Source organism: Anomaloglossus baeobatrachus, chromosome 1 (genome assembly GCF_048569485.1).
Source record: "Anomaloglossus baeobatrachus isolate aAnoBae1 chromosome 1, aAnoBae1.hap1, whole genome shotgun sequence".
Taxonomy (NCBI): Eukaryota; Metazoa; Chordata; class Amphibia; order Anura; family Aromobatidae; genus Anomaloglossus; species Anomaloglossus baeobatrachus.
Genome location: NC_134353.1, coordinates 64,741,880 through 64,762,350, shown reverse-complemented (window position 1 = coordinate 64,762,350; position 20,471 = coordinate 64,741,880). Strand labels below are relative to the sequence as shown.

Genomic DNA, 20,471 nt, shown 5'->3' with positions numbered 1-20,471 from the left:
CTGTTGACCTCCTCGAGTGCCTGACTGGGGGTTGACAGTAGGTGGGATCTAGAACTTCATCATCAATTGTTGTGTTTGCACTCCCCTCCCCCTCAGACCGAGCCTCTTCTTGCCCTGACCGAATATTTAAGTTGTCATCCCAATCGGGTATCTGCGTCTCATCTTCATCAGTATGTTCCTCATTGTCTATAACCACAGGTGTTACAGTTTGTGACAAAGGGTCAACATTATGCTCAGAAACTTGGTCCTCACGGCCTGAATCAGAGTCACAAAGGTTCTGGGCATCACTGCAGACCATTTCCTGTTCTGTACTCACTGTAGCTTGGGAGCAGACCTCTGATTCCCAGGCTATAGTGTGACTGAACAGCTCTGCAGACTCAGCCATCTCAGTTCCACCATACTGTGCAGGGCTGATGGAGACTTCAGAGCTGGGAGAAATCAAGTGTGATTGGGATGACAACTCAGAGGACTGGTGTTTTTTGGATGCGGTACTTGAAGTGGCTGAGAGGGCACTAGTTGGACCACTTGAGATCCATTCAAGCATTTTCCTTTTTTGCCCATCATCTACCTTTCTTCCTGTTGTTCGTGTCCGTAAAAAAGGGAGCACATCGGATTGTCCACGGTAAGTAGTAGACATCTTACTTTTGCTGGTAGATGGTCTATCTTCAGCAGATGATAATGGAGCTTTGCCACCTTCCCCACAGACAAAACCTTTTTTGCCTTTTCCACCACGCCTCTTCCCCTTTCCACCAGCATCTGTCATTTTGCCACTCATGTTGATTGCGACAAGATTGTGGACTGAAAATGTGGTAGTAAAAATTAAGAGGTGGTGTAGATTGCAGCGGTCTAGCTTTATTAACAGCAGAATAATAAAGAATAAATATCCCTGACAATGCAACTACGGCCCTTAAACTGGCAGCAAAAATTGCTAGTATAATGGCTTAGTTATGAGTTGGAGTGTGCAACGCAGGCAGATGCGCTCTGCAAATGTCTTTGCACTAGTGGGACTATAGCAAAGTCCAATAGCCACGTATAGGATGCCACTAGGTACACTGAGTGTTTGCTAGTATAATGGCTTAGTTATGAGTTGGAGTGTGCAACGCAGGCAGATGCGCTCTGCAAATGTCTTTGCACTAGTGGGACTATAGCAAAGTCCAATAGCCACAGATAGGATGCCACTAGGTACACTGAGTGTTTGCTAGTATAATGGCTTAGTTATCATGAGTTGGAGTGTGCAATGCAGGTAGAGGTGCTGCAAATGTCTTTGCACTAGTGTGACTATAGCAAAGTCCAATAGCCACAGATAGGATGCCACTAGGTACACTGAGTGTTTGCTAGTATAATGGCTTAGTTATGAGTTGGAGTGTGCAATGCAGGCAGATGCGCTCTGCAAATGTCTTTGCACTAGTGGGACTATAGCAAAGTCCAATAGCCACGTATAGGATGCCACTAGGTACACTGAGTGTTTGCTAGTATAATGGCTTAGTTATATGAGTTGGAGTGTGCAACGCAGGCAGATGCGCTCTGCAAATGTCTTTGCACTAGTGGGACTATAGCAAAGTCCAATAGCCACAGATAGGATGCCACTAGGTACACTGAGTGTTTGCTAGTATAATGGCTTAGTTATGAGTTGGAGTGTGCAGAGGACACGAGGGTACAGTGCCAGGATTTTGGGGCTCTGGGTAGAGGAATGGAAGCCTGCCTTTCTATCCCTCCTAATAGGGAAATGCAGGGAGGAAATCCCTGACCTTGGCTACACAGACGCTGGCGCTGTTTTCAGGACCTGTCACCTTAACTCTGACCCTGCCGGTTTGAGCCCTTAAAAGGACTGATAGAAAGTGCTCTCCCTAAGCTGTCCAGCGCTGTGTATGGAGCGCATACAGCTGTATCGGCTATAGGACTCAGGAGGACGGAGCTGCGACAGTGATGTCTGACACCAAAGACGCAGAAGGCAGATAATGGCGTCCTGGAAGAAAATGTCCGGTTTTATAATGCAGGGACATGTGACATGGACATCCTATCACACGTGCCGTTGCTTCTCTGGCTCAAAGTCCACTTAGCTGTGTGTGTGTCTGGGATTGGCTGACATGCTGGCCCGCCCCACTACACGCGCGCGCTTAGGGAAGGAAGACAAGAAAAAAAAAAAAATTATAGAAACAGCAGTGATCTGAAGGCGCTGTTCACGCACACTATACACTGAAATGTCATAATAGTGTGATTCACAGAGTGACTTACACTATTACAGCAGAAACCAGGCTAGGATTTAGCTGTTTTTTTGCTGCTAGAACCGTTCTCGAACGTTTCTAGAACTATCGAGCTTTTGCAAAAAGCTCGAGTTCTAGTTCGATCTAGAACAGGCCCCAAAATCACTCGAGCCTAGAACTGGAGAACACGAACCACGAACCGCGCTCAACTCTACTATGCAGGTCATTCACTAGGTCCCCCCGAGTGGTTCTGGGATTTTTGCTCATATGAATATTTTGACCCCACGGGGTGAGATCTTGTGTGGAGCCCCAGATCGAGGGAGATTATCAGTGGTCTTGTATGTCTTCTATTTTCTTATTATTGCTCCCATAGTTGATTTCATCACACCAAGCTGCTTGCCTATTGCAGATTCAGTCTTCCCAGCCTGGTACAGGGCTACAATTTTGTTTCTGGTGTCCTACGACAGCTCTTTGGTCTTCACCATGGTGGAGTTTGGAGTGTAACTGTTTGAGGTTGTGGACAGGTGTCTTTTATACTGATAAGTTTAAACAGGGGCCATTACTACAGGTAATGAGTGTAGGACAGAGGAGTCTCTTAAAGAAGAAGTTACAGGTCTGTGAGAGCCAGAAATCTTACATGTTTCAAGGTAAATACTTATTTTCCACCATAATTTGCAAAAAAAAAAAATCTTGCCAAATCAGACAAGGCGATTTTCTGGATTTGTTTTCTCATTTTGTCTCTCATAGTTGTGCTCTACCATGGTGTCAATTACAGGCCTCTCTCATATTTTTAAGTGGTAGAACTTGCACAATTGGTGCCTGAAGAAATACTTTTTTCCCCACTGTATATTTTCTCATGTATGAAATGTGCACAGAAGGTAATGAATTAGTAGTAGCCATGCAATCTAGACCTCATCTGGAGGAGGTGTCATAAAAATAAAGCATGTTGAAAGGCTGTTTGATACTTCTGATGTGGGCACTTCCGGCCCCACCACAGCCATGTCAAGTATAGGCATGGCTGTGATTGGCTGGGGCACCACTGTGGAAAAAAAAAGTAATGAAAAAAATAATGACTTGGGTTTCCGCCCTATGTTTGATAACCGACAGAGGTAAAACAGACAGTTGGGGGCTGTAACCCCCAGAAGTCTGCTTTACCTTGGTTGGTTATCAAAAATAGAGGGGATCCCATGCTACCAGCTGGGGGTTGGTATTATCAGGGTGGGAAGGGCCCTGTTATTGGCCCCCACCAAGCCTGAAATTAGCAGCACAAAGCCGCCCCAGAATTGGTGCATCCATTAGTATTCTGGTGCTTTACCTGGCTCATCCCGATTGCCCTAGTGCGGTGGCAATTGGATAATATATTGGGTTGATGATAGCTGTGACTGATTTGTCAAAAATCACAGCTGCCATCAAGGCATAGGTTATTAATGGAGAGGTGTCTATGAGACCCCTCATTACTAACCGTGTAAGTCAAACAAAATAAACAGGCACAGAAAAATCCTTATTTGAAATAAAACATACAGACACCCACTTTCACCCCTTTATTAATCCCCAAAACAGCCCTGCAGGTCCGACATAATCCACACAACATCCAACGACGATCCCTGGTCCTGCTATATCCAGAGGCTGCAGCGACAGAAAACGAGACCATTCACTGCAGCCTCTGGGACACAATGAGGTGACCCGAAATGCGTAAGGTCTGCCTGTCTTAGCTGTTATATCATAGATCTGATATGAACTGTTAATTCTGTTTGGACAAAGCATTTTTAATATTTTAAAATAAAGATGGATTTTTTTTTCCCCCTCACTTGGTCCTGGATTGAACATTATTTGTCCTGAGGAAGAAGCTATTAAGGCACTGAAATGCGTTGACAAATAATCATCATTACTTTACATGGATCTTCCTTTCTACGGCAGCGCTGTCTATTAACCCTTTCATCTCTGATTTGAGATGCTTGTTTATTTCTACTCATTCATGGACACCAGCCACGGAGATCACTGCACCAGCCTGGAACACATGGACTATTCCACACTGATGAAAAAGTATTTTTTTCTTTATTGAGAAAAGAATTTGACAGCTGTGTTATCCTCCGGGAAACACGGTATGTATAACTGTCCTTACCCACCTTTTGGTTCCTTTTGCAGCCCCCTAGCCCTTACTATGTATGGGGTTCGTTGTCTGGGATCAAGATTGGTTCCCGAACCAAATCCGTGCAAATTTGGTGAACTCGAATATCCACAGGTTTGCTTATCTCTACTAATGAGGTGTGGCTGAGAGGATCCTCGGGGGCGTGTCTTTAGGCTACTCTGCATAATTATATGAGCCACACCCACTGGTAAAGACCTTAAAAATGAGCACTAAAAAATGGCTGATATCTCGGGAACCTTATGGGGGATTTTAAAAGAACAGAATACTCAGGAAAGCAAAAGGAATAAAGTAAGAGCCAAAAGTGGCCACTTTTTACTTGGGGACAGGTCACTTTTAACCTACTAGGTACTTTCCTTTCGAAACTAGAAAATGTTTCTTAGCAGCTGCCACCCCGGCTTATGTCTCAGTTCTTGCCAAAGTTTGCCCATACAAGTATGAATCATTCATGGCAGTGACGACAAGCCCAATAATATGCCGGTACTTCCAGATCTTTACAGGGTATGTTCCTCCTAGGTAATACGGATTATTTATAGATGAGATAAGTGTTACGTCACCACCGGAGTCCGCTCCATCGACTTCTACTCCAATCGCCAGGCGCCGCCGTGTTCCTGTCGTGGATAGCGCTGGTGATGGGAGAGGAGTCGATGCCAGTGGCTCTGGTGAGCGCAGGCTCCGCTCATCCACTGGTCTGGGTTTCCTGGGGATCTGCAGTACCACTGGCTGACTGTAGGTGGCGGGTTTCTCCCAGCTGAAGTACCATCATTCAGCTACAGCTAATGGGAAGACACCACACCCTTTTTAATACCCCTCCTTTCTCCTGACCTCTGCCAGAGAAAGTTCTGAAACTTCTGGTTCCTGTTCCGTCATGTTCTGTGATTTTGTGTGCTAATTACTGCTTGTTTCCTGACTACCCTTCTGCCTGCTGTTTTTGTACCTCACTGTCAGATCCGGATTTGACCTCTGCTTGTTTCTGATTACGTCCTTGCCTGCCGATTCTGTCCCTGTTCCGTAATTCCTGGTTTGACCCTGCCTGACGACTACTCTCTGACTGCAGCCTTCCACAGGTAGTGATCACCTTGGGCCCTGTGTAATTCCAAATCCCTATATAGAGGTTAAAGGGTTTCAGGGTTCTGGGGGTCCTGCTTGGTGAGTGGCTTCCCTCTAGCCTGTCCATTACAGCCCGTCTGAGTCTGTGGGCGTTACAACAAGGTCTTGATGTCATGGCCGTGTTCCACCAAGCCACATCAGAAGACTGTATGTGTGACTGTACCCTCGGGGGCATGGCCCTTACCTTGGTTTTCTCTGACTTCTCAGGGTTGGCGCATTTGAACTGCCCCATGTTTGCTTCCATTAGCAGCTCCTGAAATAAAAAAAATAGAGGATAGTATACCAAACACAACAGCAAAATCTCCCTGCTCACGATACCCCTTATACCTTATTAGTCAGAGAGGAGAGCCACTGCAAACAATAGCTCCTGCCACTGGCAAACCTGGCACAAGATTCCTTTTTCTTATGGCATTGGACTGTTTATAACTAATTGAACTGACCACAATTTACATTTTAATCTTACTAAAAAAAAAAATCAAAAAAAATCTGAAGACTCTGTTATACACGATTTCTCCACTAGATGGCGGAGCTGTGAAATTATTTACTGCATGGCTGATGGTGGAAAACGCTATTAGCTGTACCCAGTCCAAACCAAGGCCATAATATTGGGCATCCGAACATTACAAGGGTCAACACCTGACACATTTTGGACTCATTTAAGTCTGTAGAAGAGAAATATTTCTTACTTTTTTTTAGTAAATGTTTAAACATACAGTATATATGTTATGTGTCTAAAAACTTTGGATATATTCAGACACGGTCCTATTCCCAGCAGCGTCTGTACAGACAATACTGAGAGAAAAAAGTTCCTGGCCCAGATTTTATAATTTATCAAGGACAACGAGATAATTTATCCTGACCCAGTCTACACAGCAAAGCGACCATGTTAGTATCTGTGCAATTGGATTGTATGATTTACTGGATGGTGTGAAAAGTGGAATATTTCAAGGTTTTTGTATGTATATAGTGAAAAAGGAAGAAAAATATATAATTGATTTTAAAAATAAGTATTTTTTGCAAAAAAAGCTTGTCCTTCTGTTATTATCCTATACATGCCTGTAGTGATACACTGTGCAGCTCCATTCTGCTAACTTATAATGTGCATCCCCCTAGTGCTACCCTACAGTCTTATCTACTGCTACCCTGTGCGTCATCTACTGCTACCTACCCTTCATGTCTTTCTACTGTTACCTTGCGCGTCCCCCTACTGCTACCCTGCAGGTCCATCTACTGCTACCCCTCGCGTCCCCCTACTACTACCCGCGCGTCCCTCATACTACTACCCTACAGATCCATCTACTGCTACCCCTGCACCTCCCCCTACTGCTACCCCATGCATCCCCCTACTGCTACCCCATGCATCCCCCTACTGCTACCCCGCAGATCCATCTACTCCTACCTACCCTGTGATCGCCCTAATGCTACTGCGCGCGTCCCACTACTGCACGACTGTCTAATGCAGATCCATCTACTGCTATCCTGCGCGTCTACCCACTGTTACCATGCGTGTCTCACTACTGCTACCTTGCACATCCCCCTAGGCCTAGAGCATGGGTTCCCAATTCCAGGCCTCAAGGGCCGCCAACAGTACATGTTTTCAGGATTTCCTTAGTATTGCACATGTGATAATTTAATCACCTGCACAGGTGATGATTCCAACACCCCTGCAATGCTAAGGAAATCCTGAAAACATGCACTGTTGGCGGCCCTTGAGGACTGGAGTTGGGGAACCCTGCCCTAGAGCTACCATGCAAGCCCATCTATTGCTACCATGAGTGTCCACCTGTTACCCTGCGCATCCACCCACTGCTACCCCGTGTGTCCCTCTACTGTTACCCCGTGTGTCCCTCTACTGTTACCCCGTGTGTCCCTCTACTGCTACCCGGCGTGTCCACTCACTGCTAGGCTGCATGTCCCACTACTATTACCTTGTGCAACCTCCTACTGCTAACCTCCACGTCCATCTACTGCTATCTCTGCATGTACCTCTAATGCAAAAACTGCACATACATGTATCGCTCCCCTGCACCCTCTCTTGTCTTGGGTCCTGCCTGTCTTCCCCTCCGCTTTGTGTCTGACCTGCACCCATAAATCCAGCCTGCCTGTCCTCGTTCTGCCGTCCAGTCTCTCCCAGTAAAGCACTGTCAGTATGGGCGCTGTGTACAGAGGACGGAGTGGTGGGTCGGCCAGTGTGCAGAGTGATGATGCCTGTGAATAGCTGAGGTGCCCGTCCATTGTCTGACGTGGGCAGAATCGTGCTGTATGGACGCTTTTTCTGCCGTCTATCGGTAATCTCATTAATGGGGCTGTTCCTATTGACGAGCTGCTCTGTTGATTTAACAGCTTTTATAAAGAGAACAATCGTCCTTGCAGTGTTCCCCGTCAGGACTGCGTTTATCACATATGCTGACACATTGCAAAAGAGGCATTGACAAGACCCGGCCAAAATAATTAACAGGGAAAGTAACGCTGGCAATGTCTGATGAGGAACGCGGCACCGCAGTCTACAGTGTAATTGCCTATGAGCGCCTCTCACCTTCCTTTAGTTGTGACAATGACCTATGGGGGGGGGCAGAAGTAGCGGGTTCAGCTCTGGTGCTTGAGGGGCTCCAAAGATCCATATTTTCTCATGGAGACTAGAAGCTTCAGGTTACAGCTATGAATATTCCTGCGCCCCTTTATTTTTTAGTCCCTGCTTCAGGGTTGTCATGAGTCCTATGTGCAGACCATTCTGTATTGTTCTGCTATGCTCTCCTGCAGAGTTGGTACATGTTGCTTATGGTGCAGAGTATTTTGCACGATGAATGCTGTGCTGGTTGTTTCACAAGCACTGGTTTTCATGCAGGTCCTGGGAGGTGCTCTCGCAGATGCTTTTTGTTCCCGGTGATTGCTCTGTCTGATTAGGGAGCATGTTAGCCCCGGATGCCGCCAGTCGTACTTCCTGTTTACAGTTGTGCTCTTGGCTCCCATGGTGCTCAGTGTTCAGATCTTGGTCTCCCGACTCCGGACTGTTGTTTACCTGTCTCTTCCTGTCCTCCCGTTTCTGTTGTTATTTCCCGGCTTCTGACCTTGGACTTCCTCCTGACCATGTCTCCGCCTGCTTCCTACATTGCTACAGCAATTTTTTCTGAATGTAGTTTGGAGAAAATGTAATAATGTAGTGTAGCACCCCAAGGGGCAGGTGTTTTACCCTACTCATTACCGGGCCAGGGGTGCAGATCCTCTGCGTCATCACGGGGTGGCTTGGCCTGGTTCCGTAGCCCTGATGCGTACAGAAAGGAGGGTTGGAGGGTGGTAGGGAGGAAGGATGGAGGATGGGGGTGGTAGTGACGGTTAGGAAAGCCTATTAGATGATCGTGACGCCAGCTATGGTACGCGGCCAGGGATGGGGGACGCCGCTGCGGGTGCTGCTCTGCGGGGCTGATGGCGAGGGTCGCAGCCGGGATGGTGTCGCTCCCCACAGGCGGAGCGGGATTAACCCGGGGAGGATGATGGAGAATGGGGGTGGTGGTAGTCCCCGTTGGCGCCAAAGCGCTGGGTGACGGTAAAGGAGCTGTGACTGCAGGTCTTTTACTCACAAGTAGTTCAGGCGCTGCCCCAGAGTACCGATCTCTGCCATGATGGGCTCCAGCCGATCCTGGATAGTCGGCGGTTACCGCCGGTGCCCGTGAAAGTCTTTTAGTGAAGTGTCTCTCAGTTGCTAACCGGAACCCGGGCCGAGCCTCCTGCTCCAAGCCACGGGCCCACGAAGAGAGAGAAACACTAACTCCTGTTATCAGTGCTAGGTGTTATCCCAAGCTGTGCCCGGGAAGGTTCTGCTCTAAGTTTGATGGTTGTGCCTACTTCTACCGCATGTGGTGCCCGCCCCCAGTGGTTGTCCTAGCGACTGGGAAAGTCCCAAGCTTCATGATGGCTGCCTCCCCTGTCTGCCCTAGTCCAACCCTCTGTGAGTAAGCACCTGCTGTTGTTTGTGTGTGGTTTGTGAAGACAGCGGCAGGTTAACCCCCTCCTGACCTGGGATAGATATTACCCCTGAAAAGTGGTGTAATACCCTGTGGTGCCTGAAGCCCAGGGGCGCCACAGTAGCAGTCCGGTGGTTATCTTTTAGTCCCTTCTTAATGATTCTTGTGTACAAATTCTGCCACTAATAGGCTTTCTGATCACCACTTTCCCCTCCTATCAGTGCCACTCTGGTCTCCTCATCTGCGCCACATGACCCATACAGTGACTTTGGATCGCAGAGTGTCCTCTGTGCGGACCGGACATCTCCTTTTGAATGTTTTACCACGAGAGCCCTCATGTGAGTGTCTACTACTTAGTAATCACTGTTTACAGCGGGGACCCACTTCCCTGTAATTGGGCTTTAGCCAGAAACATAGACCACGATAATCGGGACAATAGCACAACTGCCCATTGTGCGATCTGACAAATGTTGGAATAAATTATTAAAGGGGTGCTCCATTACTAAATTTACTCAGTAGGATGAATAAAATAAGAAAAGAATATACTTACCTCCCAGACTGGTGCAGAGTGATGTATCCCTTAATCATGTCGAGACACTGTTTATGTCATGTAGGTGCTGTAGATAATCAGCGGCCGATGATCGGCTGCAGCCTTCCCAGTTCTTTCAGATGCAATGTCATGGAGGTACACAGTGTTCGGTGTGGACACGCTGGCCTGGGGGGGGGTTGCACGGTTTTGTTTAAATTTTATTAATCGCACCTGGAGAATTCCATTAGTGCACTGCCCCCTTTAATAATTTAAGGTGAACCAGATAGGAGATTCATGCTGCAGGCAATAATCACGGACAGGCCATGTCATCTATGTAATCAGACGCAATTTATTTTTTGATTTTTCATTAAAAAAAATCTGCAAGGGAAAACAATACCTGCAAGGCGTCTAATCTTATCCACACGTTGCTTGTATTTTCAGGCAAGAAACTGACCTGTTTTGAGGTTTTTTCAATCCAGATGTCATGAAGTATAAGGGGATAATCTGGAATCCTTGATTGGCCCTCAGACTAAGGGACCCTAGCTGTCCCTTATCCCAGAGGTACTCCTGATGGTGAAGAGGTCTGAACCACCAACTTAGCCCTGCTCCTGGCTAGCCCTGATCAAATACACTCTCTCCCCCACGCCAGTGGTTTGGACAGCATAATTCTCCCAACAGGTTCACTTCAAATAATGAATCATCATCACATACATTGGCTGAAAAATTCATCAACTAAAAAGTTGTCCAGTATTTTTCTAAAAGTCTGCAAATGACTAAAAACATCTGAATCCTCATAGAGTGAGCAACACACAATGTCAGGATTTTCCTGTGCCGGCGGCAAGAACAGGCAGTCATGTGACTGTAAGTGATTTCCGTACTTCTGGCCACATTCCAACTAGACATGCACGACCACTCCCAGTTCAATTGCATTGAGCGAGGCACGTCTAGTTGGAATGTGGCAAGAAGTATGGAAATCACATTCTTGCAGTCAAATGACCGCCCGCTCTCGTCACCAATACCACAGGATCCTGACAGCATGTGGTACATGGTATGATGATTTAGAAGACCGCAATCAGACAGAGTGACTGCAGACTGTTAGAAAAAGACAGGCCAACCCCTCCCCTTTAAGGATGATCACATGTGCTGCATTTGGCAGAAAGTGATGGCAATGTGGCTTCAAAGTCAAGCAATGATTGGACATCACATTGGCAGACGACTGCAGCTGGACGCAACATGTGCGATCACCTCCTGATGTGGTGGAGATAATCGGCTTTCATAAGAATTCTTAGATGTGATCAAAGGTCCATGTAGACAAACCACCGGTGTCTGACGGTATGGTTTATCCAGGTCATATAAGTGTTATTGGCAGCACATCGCCCCATGCCAATGTTTGAGGGACAATTATGGCATCATACCCCCTCAGCTCCATACAGTTTTTATCGGCAGTGTAAATCTTTCTTATACAAACGACGTGTTGTATCATAGATTGGGGCTCAGCATTAATGCTCTAACTATAGAAACCTCTTCCGCTGTCCTGTAGTGTAGTCCCACCAAGCTAAAGATCATTTACATGTAACGTACCTCAGCTTTCTTACGGTTTCTCAGTTTCTTCCCTTGAAGGACGTCTTGCTCTTTGGGACTTTTGTACGTGCTCTCAGGGACCTATATTCCAGAGATGATAGACATTTATAACAAATACTGAGACCATTACTTGTCCATCACCACTCACTTTTCCATTCGTTATATTCTTGAGGATGCCCCGTCTGAGCCTCCGATCCTCCCATCCTCCCGTCCTCCCGTCCTCCAGTCCTCCAGTCCTCCAGTCCTCCAGTCCTCCAGTCCTCCAGTCCTCCTATCCGTCTTCTTCATAAATAATACTCACACTAATAGAACCACATTCTGACCGGTCAGGACTCTCAGAGCAAATGTGAAATATTAGATTATCGGACTTCACAAAAGCACGAGGTCATAGGCATTTCTAAAGGCCTGCTATTATTCATTTACAGAAGCAGATACCGTATATGCCGGCGTATAAGACGACCCCCAACTTCTGCCCTAAAAATATAGAATTTGGGATATACTCACTGTATAAGACTACCCCGCTCCCAAATGAAAAAAAAGTCTGCTTTGATTGCAACATGTTAATTTTAATTCCGCGAGAGCCGTACAATATGTTTTTAAAGGGCCATTGACAGATCAATCGCTCCAATGTTCACTTAGTACAGCAAGGAATGCTCCTCCCTGCTGTATAAAGCCACAACTGGACTGAAACAATGGTACTACACTCTGCTACAAACAGACACACACAACTCTGCTACAAACAGACAAACACACACAACTCTGCTACATACAGACAAACACATACAACTCTGCTACATACAGACAAACACATACAACTCTGCTACATACAGACAAACACATACAACTCTGCTACATACAGACAAACACACACAACTCTGCTACATACAGACAAACACACACACACAACTCTGCTACATACAGACAAACACATACAACTCTGCTACATACAAACACACACAACTCTGCTACATACAGACAAACACACACAACTCTGCTACATACAGACAAACACACACACACAACTCTGCTACATACAGACAAACACATACAACTCTGCTACATACAGACAAATACACACAACTCTGCTGCTCTGTGGGGCCTGCACCCGCGGCTCGGCGGGTACAGCACCCGCGGCATCGGCGGGGGAAGGATTGGCAGGGCATACATCTGGGGGGTTAGAAGCAGCTCACCGGGGCCCATAATAGGCACAAGTCCCCCTGTGTTAGATATCTCCCCCATAGTGCTGCCCATGGCCCCTATATAGATCGCACAAGCCCCCCTGTGTTAGATATCTCCCCCATAGTGCTGCCCATGGTCCCTATAGATCGCACAAGTCCCCCTGTGTTAGATATCTCCCCCATAGTGCTGCCCATGGCCCCTATATAGATCGCACAAGTCCCCCTGTGTCAGATATCGCCCCCATAGTGCTGCCCATGGCCCCTATAGATCGCACAAGTCCCCCTGTGTTAGATATCGCCCCCAGGCTGCTGCCCATGGCCCCTATATAGATCGCACAAGTCCCCCTGTGTCAGATATCGCCCCCATAGTGCTGCCCATGGCCCCTATAGATCGCACAAGTCCCCCTGTGTCAGATATGGCCCCTAGGCTGCTGCCCAAAGTAAAATAAAACCCTCTTTCCTTACCTCCTGCAGCGCTGAGCTCCCTCCTGTCTCCCTCCGTGCTTCTGTTCTTCCACTTCCTGGTTCTCAGTGCGGTCATGTGATCGGCGCAGCAGGCTGAGCTCTCTGCCTGCCTGATCACAGTGGAAGCAGGGACACGGGGAGAAACGCTGCAGGGGTAAGTAAAGCTTTTTTATTTTAGAATGAGCAGCAGCCTGGGGGCCAAATCTAACACAGGGGTGGGCATGTGCGATCACACTGGGACGCAGGCTCATATAATATGCACCGCTGCCCCAGCCCCTCACTGCGTGCGATTTCAGCACCATTGGAGATGGACAGCGGCTGTGCATATTATATGAGCGGGTGCAGGAGATCAAAGGCTGCAGCCCGCAGCGTTCCCCTGTGCTCCAGAGCTGCTGCCCCCACCTCCCCTGGACCCTGCAGTGTACATATATATATACACCCCCCCCCCCCCCGTATATCCGGCGTATAAGACGACCCCCCACTGTAGCCATTATTTTAAGGGGGTAAAAAGTCGTCTTATACGCCAGTATATACGGTACATACCTCAACTGCTGCAGAACCTCATAATACACATTTCAACTGCTGCAGAACCTCAAAGTACAAACCACAAATGCTGCAGAACCTCATAATATACACCTCAGCTGCTGCAGAACCTCATAAAGGACACCTCAGCTGCTGCAGAACCTCATAATACACACCTCAACTGCTGCAGAACATCATAATACACACCTCAACTGCTGCAGAACCTCATAATACACACCTCAGCTGCTGCAGAACCCCATAATACACACCTCAGCTGCTGCAGAACCCCATAATACACACCTCAGCTGCTGCAGAACCCCATAATACACACCTCAGCTGCTGCAGAACCTCATAATACACACCTCAACTGCTGCAGAACCTCATAATACACACCTCAACTGCTGCAGAGTTCACAGTCCTGGAGGCGGGAAAGGAAGACAGAACAGTTAGAGAGGTGAAAGAGTGAGGAGAAAAGTGGTAGTAGAGGAGACTGACCGTGTCCGGGTACGTGGCCCGGGCACATACAGCAAGGTTGGCAGACGGTGGTGACCGTCTGCAGGCGAGGCCGATTGACGCACAACCGTAAGAACCGGGGACGGGCGGTGGCCCGCCGGTACCGGACTGGGGAGCGAAGAGAAGCCAGCACCATTCGGCAGGGCCTACGAACCCCGACCAGGCTTGGAGTCACCGTTAAACCGGTCAAATCCGTCAGCGACGGGAACCTCCGGGGTTTCCCAGCAGCAAAGACCCGACTGAAGGCAACCGTTCAACCGTGAAGGGAAATACAGCTACCGCCACAGCTAGAGTTCCCAGGGCCAGAGCCTGCGGGCAAAAAGGGGCTCCTCTGTCAAATACACCGCTGGGGAGCGGCTTACCGGTGGGAAGCCATCGGAGCCGAAGAGACAGTACAGGTGCAGGGAGAGACAGTCACCACCAACCTACCGGGAGTGACCATCGCAGCCGGCTGCGGGACCTGTCCATCCAGCCGTTTGTTTTATCAGAGACTCCGTCTGCGTCATTGGCTGAGTGAGTACTACCGTGGCGCCGGGCACTGCGCTGCCGCCTCCGCGACCCTGCACCTCGCCAAACCCCGCCATCCACCTTACAGTCACCATCACTGGGCCCCGGGACCACCAAATCCCCCTACCCACAGAGGGGAGAGAAAAACATCTCAGCTGCTCCCTGTCATCGCTCCCGGGATCCCCGTCCAGAGCAGCGGTGGTGTCCCAACCTCACCACAACCGTGGGTGGCGTCGCGGACAAAATCCCCAAACCAAACCATCCCCTTTTCACTCACGGGCGAGGAGCGCCGCTCGAGTCCCCGGATCCGGCCCACCGCTCGAGCCACTGAGAAGCAGCAGCGCCGGACCCGAGCGTTAGCGAGCGCAACGCCCCGCCGCCTGCGACAACTTGGCGTCACGAACAGGATCGGACCCCTCTACTTACCAGTAGAAGTGCGCCTTGTGTCCCGCCGGAGGTGTCCGGCCGAAAATTTTCGGAAGCCGCCATCTTGGGCGCGAAAAGTTCCCCGCTCGAGCGTCTTCCCGAGCAGTGGAGGCGCGAAAGCCGAAGCTCCTGAAGAGGAGGTGCCGGAAAGAAACCAAGGGGGGACGGAAACAAGATGTCTGCGCCCGACGGAGCCGCTGGAGGAGCGGTGGACGTGGCCGCAGGAGTACTGGTAGATGGAAATGGGCCCGGCCGTGCTCTGGCCGCAGGAGCGGGAGGGGCCACGGCCCCAGCCCTTGCTCAGGTGATGCCGTTCTCCTTGCCCTATGTGCTCGGAGCTACCTGGCTGCCGCAGTGTGACGGGAAACCTGACACCTTGCAGGTCTTCCGAAAGAAGCTTAGCCCGCTCCTAGAGCTGTATCCCCTGACTGATTTTCAGCGTGCAGCGGTGGTGCTGGGGCAGCTAACCGGCGTGGCTGAGCAGGAGACGGAGACCTGGGCCAAGGGGGACCGGTCCTCTGTGGCCACTATCTTCGAAAAGCTACAGATTGCCTTTGAGACTCGCACCGGAGCTGAGCTGCGAATGTAGTTTTACCAATGCCGACAGCGACCTACCGACAGTATCAGAGACTATGCCCTGCGTCTGCAAACTTCTCTCCGTACGCTGAAGTGGGTGGATACCATCAATGATGCTGACAGTAACAAAATGCTGGTAGAGCAGTTCTTGCAGGGATGAGATCCCCGGAGGACCGCAAACAGCTTCGGTTGTGGGCCTTAGAGCACCCTGATGTGGACTTTGCCGTGTTGAAAGAACGGGCCATTAAAGCTCTGCAGCCCCTGGCGTCCGATGTCCCTGGAGCGGCCCCGTGGCCAGCTGAGACGGCCCCCATCGTGGTAGCCCCTTACTGGGACAGGGAACCGACCCCGCTGGGCCGAGAAATTGCGGCGAGGGAGAGGCTGAGAGCTGAGATGATAGCCCGCACCATCAGAGAAAAAGAGAGCCTCCGCAGAGCCACCTTCCGGGTACGGGGCCCGATCCACGAGGGGCAAGTGAGGAGATTCGATGTCCGTCGGGGATACGGGTTTATCTTTGAGCCGGGCCTGGAGGCCGAAGTTTTCGTGGCCCGCCGGGACGTCAATGCCCACTTACCGGAGGACCACCCGGACCGTAACCTGCTCCCAGGGGACCTGGTACAATACACGCGGCACTGTGGAGAGAGGGGCTGGTTTGCCCTGGACGCCAAATTGAGGGGCAGTCAGGAGGCCCAAGCACCGGCCCAGCCCCCTCCTCCGGCCGCTGTGGTGGACCAGCAGTGATTTCAGCGGTCTCTCCGCCGCAAGTTATCCCCGTTGGGATCACCAGTACCGTTAAGTAACCGAATGATAAGATTAAATCAACCGAAGATGTTATCCGATTTGCAACCGTGATTGAACCGGCTGTTGCCGGCAACTAGTCCCCGTTGGGACTTTCTGCACCGTTTGCGTAAGGAACTACTTACGGACACGCCCGAGAACTTGCAGGGCAACCACAAACTTGTGGCATGTAAATAATTGTTGGCATACATCCGTTACCGCCTCCGGAGATGAGAAACTGTGGAAAGAAAAGCGCAATAGGGTCTTACCCCAAAACGGGAGGAAGATATGTAATGAAAACACACTCACCTATAATGGTTGTGCCAGTCACAACCACTATACAGGCATATATAAGATCCAGGTCCAGGCAGCAGTCCCAAAGTTGGCTGATAACAGAGAGTGATAGAAGAAGGGTCTTAATTCCGCGCCAAGGACTCAATGGATCCAGGAAGAGATTAATTAATCATTTGATGTTCTCTTGCCAATGTCCTGATGAAGGGAGCTGTGTCTCCAGAAACGCGTAGACTTGTGCATGTTATTAAAGAAGCATTAATCTCTTCCTGGATCCATTGAGTCCTTGGCGCGGAATTAAGACCTTTCTTCTATCACTCTCTGTTACCGCCTCCGGAGAGGCAGATTGGAGGAAGGGCCCGCAGTGGAGTAGGCTGGGACCCGGCCACCACCTGGACCGGTGGCCATCCTCCGGGGGTCAGGGGTCCCCCATGGACGTGAGGGGTCCCCTGAAAGGGACCGTACCCGCTCGGGCAGCTTGGTGATGGACTGGGGCAAGGGGTGCTGCCCACTTCTTAGGGGCAGCATCAGGGCCAGGTTGTTTGGGCGGGAGAGAGCGGAAGCCGTTGCCGTTAATAAAAATGTATTTTAGTAACGTTAAAGGAAGTGCCTCTCGTTAAGGGAAGAGTTATAACATGCTTATGTTGAATGTTTTATATGTTTTCCCCTTTTTCAACAGTTACAAAATAAAACCGGTGATGGATGGGCAGCCCGCGGACGGTCTGCATTTAACCAAGGGGGAATGTGGCGCCCTGGACAAGCCAGGACGTCACAGGTACTGCAACAACACACCCCACACCCCGGTTAGGCACATCAGTCACACACAAACCCTTGTTGCTTCCCTCCAGGGGCTGATGTCCACACCAGGTGGGGTGGAGCCAGGTGGTTGGCCCCACCCACTGAGGAGTTCACAGTCCTGGAGGCGGGAAAGGAAGGCAGAACAGTTAGAGAGGTGAAAGAGTGAGGAGAAAAGTGGTAGTAGAGGAGCAGCCTTACCGTGTCCGGGTACGTGGCCCGGGCACATACAGCAAGGTTGGCAGACGGTGGTAACCGTCTGCAGGCGAGGCCGATTGACGCACAACCGTAAGGACCGGGGACGGGCGGTGGCCCGCCGGTACCGGACCGGGGAGCGAAGAGAAGCCAGCACCATTCGGCAGGGCCTACGGACCCCGACCAGGCTTGAGTCGCCGTTAAACCGGTCAAATCCGTCAGCGACGGGAACCTCCGGGGTTTCCCAGCAGCAAAGACCCGACTGAAGGCAACCGTTCAACCGTGAAGGGAAATACAGCTACCGCCACAGCCAGAGTTCCCAGGGCCAGAGCCTGCAGGCAAAAAGGGGCTCCTCTGGCAAATACACCGCTGGGGAGCGGGTTACCGGTGGGAAGCCAACGGAGCCGAAGACACAGTACAGGTGCAGGGAGAGATAGTCACCGCCAACCTACCGGGAGTGACCATCACAACCGGCTGCGGGACCCGTCCATCCAGCCGTTTGTTTTATCAGAGACTCCATCTGCGTCATTGGCTGAGTGAGTACTACCGTGCCGCCGGGCACTGCGCTGCCGCCCCTGCACCTCACCAAACCCCGCTATCCACCTTACAGTCACCATCACCGGGCCCCGGGACCACCAAATCCCCCTACCCACGGAGGGGAGAGAAAAATATCTCAGCTGCTCCCTGTCATCGCTCCCGGGATCCCCGTCCAGAGCAGCGGTGGTGTCCCAACCTCACCACAACTGTAGGTGGCGTCGCGGACAAAATCCCCAAACCAAACCATCCCCTTTTCACTCACAGGCGAGGAGCGCCGCTCGAGTCCCCGGATCCGGCCCACCGCTGGAGCCACCGAGCAGCAGCAGCAGCGCCGGACCCGAGCGTTAGCGAGCACAGCGCCCCGCCGCCCGCGACAATATGCAGCAGCTTGGGTATGCATATGAGGTCCTGCAGCAGCTTTGGTGTCTATTATGAGGTTCTGCAGCAGCTTTGGTGTCTATTATGAGGTTCTGCAGCAGCTTTGGTGTCTATTATGAGGTTCTGCAGCAGCTGAGGTGTATTATGAGGTTCTGCAGCAGCTTTGGTGTGTACGATGAGGTTCTGCAGCAGCTTTGGTGTGTATGATGAGGTTCTGCAGCAGCTTTGGTGTGTATGATGAGGTTCTGCAGCAGCTTTGGTGTGTATGATGAGGTTCTGCAGCAGCTTTGGTGTCTATTATGAGGTTCTGCAGCAGCTTTGGTGTCTATTATGAGGTTCTGCAGCAGCTTTGGTGTCTATTATGAGGTCCTGCAGCAGCTTTGGTGTCTATTATGAGGTTCTGCAGCAGCTTTGGTGTCTATTATGAGGTCCTGCAGCAGCTTTGGTGTCTATTATGAGGTTCTGCAGCAGCTGAGGTGTATTATGAGGTTCTGCAGCAGCTGAGGTGTATGATGAGGTTCTGCAGCAGCTTTGGTGTGTATGATGAGGTTCTGCAGCAGGTCAGCTGTGTCAAGGCTTAATCCCATCTTATAAAGTTATATCATATCACGAGAACGGAACTTAAAAGTGAAGAGTCCGCAGAGCTATGTAAGCGCGGTGCCCCCTAAACTGCAGTGCATATGGAAAACTTTTACAAGGATGCAGCTGTAAACCAGAGTCATCTCCTCATTCCCTGGATCATGGGGAGTTTGGATCCCAACGAGCCAGAAATGTGATAATTACCGCAGTATGCCATCACTCTATGAAATCAGAAAAAGCCTTTAGAAGGGATCATAAAAAAAACCCCAAAACATCGCCTCTCCTGACATCAGGCGGTGTGTGGTACTACAGCTCAGCCCCATTCACCTCCATTGCGTTATGGAGAAATAACAGACACAATGGTGGACAGGTGTGTTGCCACCGATTTGATTTTCTGGGACAAAAATCTGTATTAGGCTGGTTTCAAACATCCGTGTTTCAGGTACGTGTGACATCCGTTTTTAACACAGATGCCACACGTACATACCCATGTCATTCTCTGGAATTACTCTCACAGACCGTGTGACCTCTCGTGGCCCTGCACACACACACACTTGGAGACATGTCCTTTTTTTCTCCGGCAGCACCAGTGTCACACGGATTGCACACTGATGGGATCCGTGTGACATCAGTGTGATACGCACCGGAGAAAACACGGGTCTGTGAAATAAAAAGATTTTCTATATTTACTTGTATCCAGCGCTGTTTTCTTCGGCTCTGCTGCCTCCCGCTCCTGACCCCCGCTCATTATATTCATTGATTATTCACTGCACTGAGGACCTGGAAGCTGGGGCATCGCTGGGGACAGCATCGGGACAGCATCGTGAAGGACAGCATCGCCAGGGACAACATCGCCAGGGACAGCATCGCCGGGGACAGCATCGCCGCTTCGCCGGTGACAGGTGAGTATTCATCAAGCAGTGTGTGTGCAGTGACATCCAGGAGGTCATCAGAGTTCCCAATGACCTCTGATGAACCCATGAAGTCACCATAGTGACACTCACTGTAGCGTGAGTGTCGCGGGGGTGTCATCAGGAGATCATCAGACTCCGATGACCTCCTGGATGTAACTGCACACACTGCTTGCTGGATACTCAGCTGTCCCCAGCGATGCTGTCCACGCGATGCTCCAGCTTCCAGGTTCTCGGTGCAGTGAATAATCAATGAATATAATGAGCGGGGGTCAGGAGCGGGAGGCAG

General features: G+C 50.1%; 1 protein-coding gene across 2 annotated transcripts in view; it reads right to left on the bottom strand.

The window, feature by feature from the left end:
- The window catches only part of CFAP99 (cilia and flagella associated protein 99), a 105,189-nt gene that overhangs the window by 34,943 nt on the left and 49,775 nt on the right, over positions 1–20,471 (bottom strand). For both annotated transcript variants that reach the window (XM_075332985.1, XM_075332998.1), the window contains 2 exons: positions 11,533–11,613; positions 5,645–5,713 (listed from right to left, as the gene is read on the bottom strand). In XM_075332985.1, coding sequence (XP_075189100.1) covers positions 5,645–5,713; positions 11,533–11,613 — 150 coding nt within the window. The remainder of the gene's footprint in view (positions 1–5,644; positions 5,714–11,532; positions 11,614–20,471) is intronic.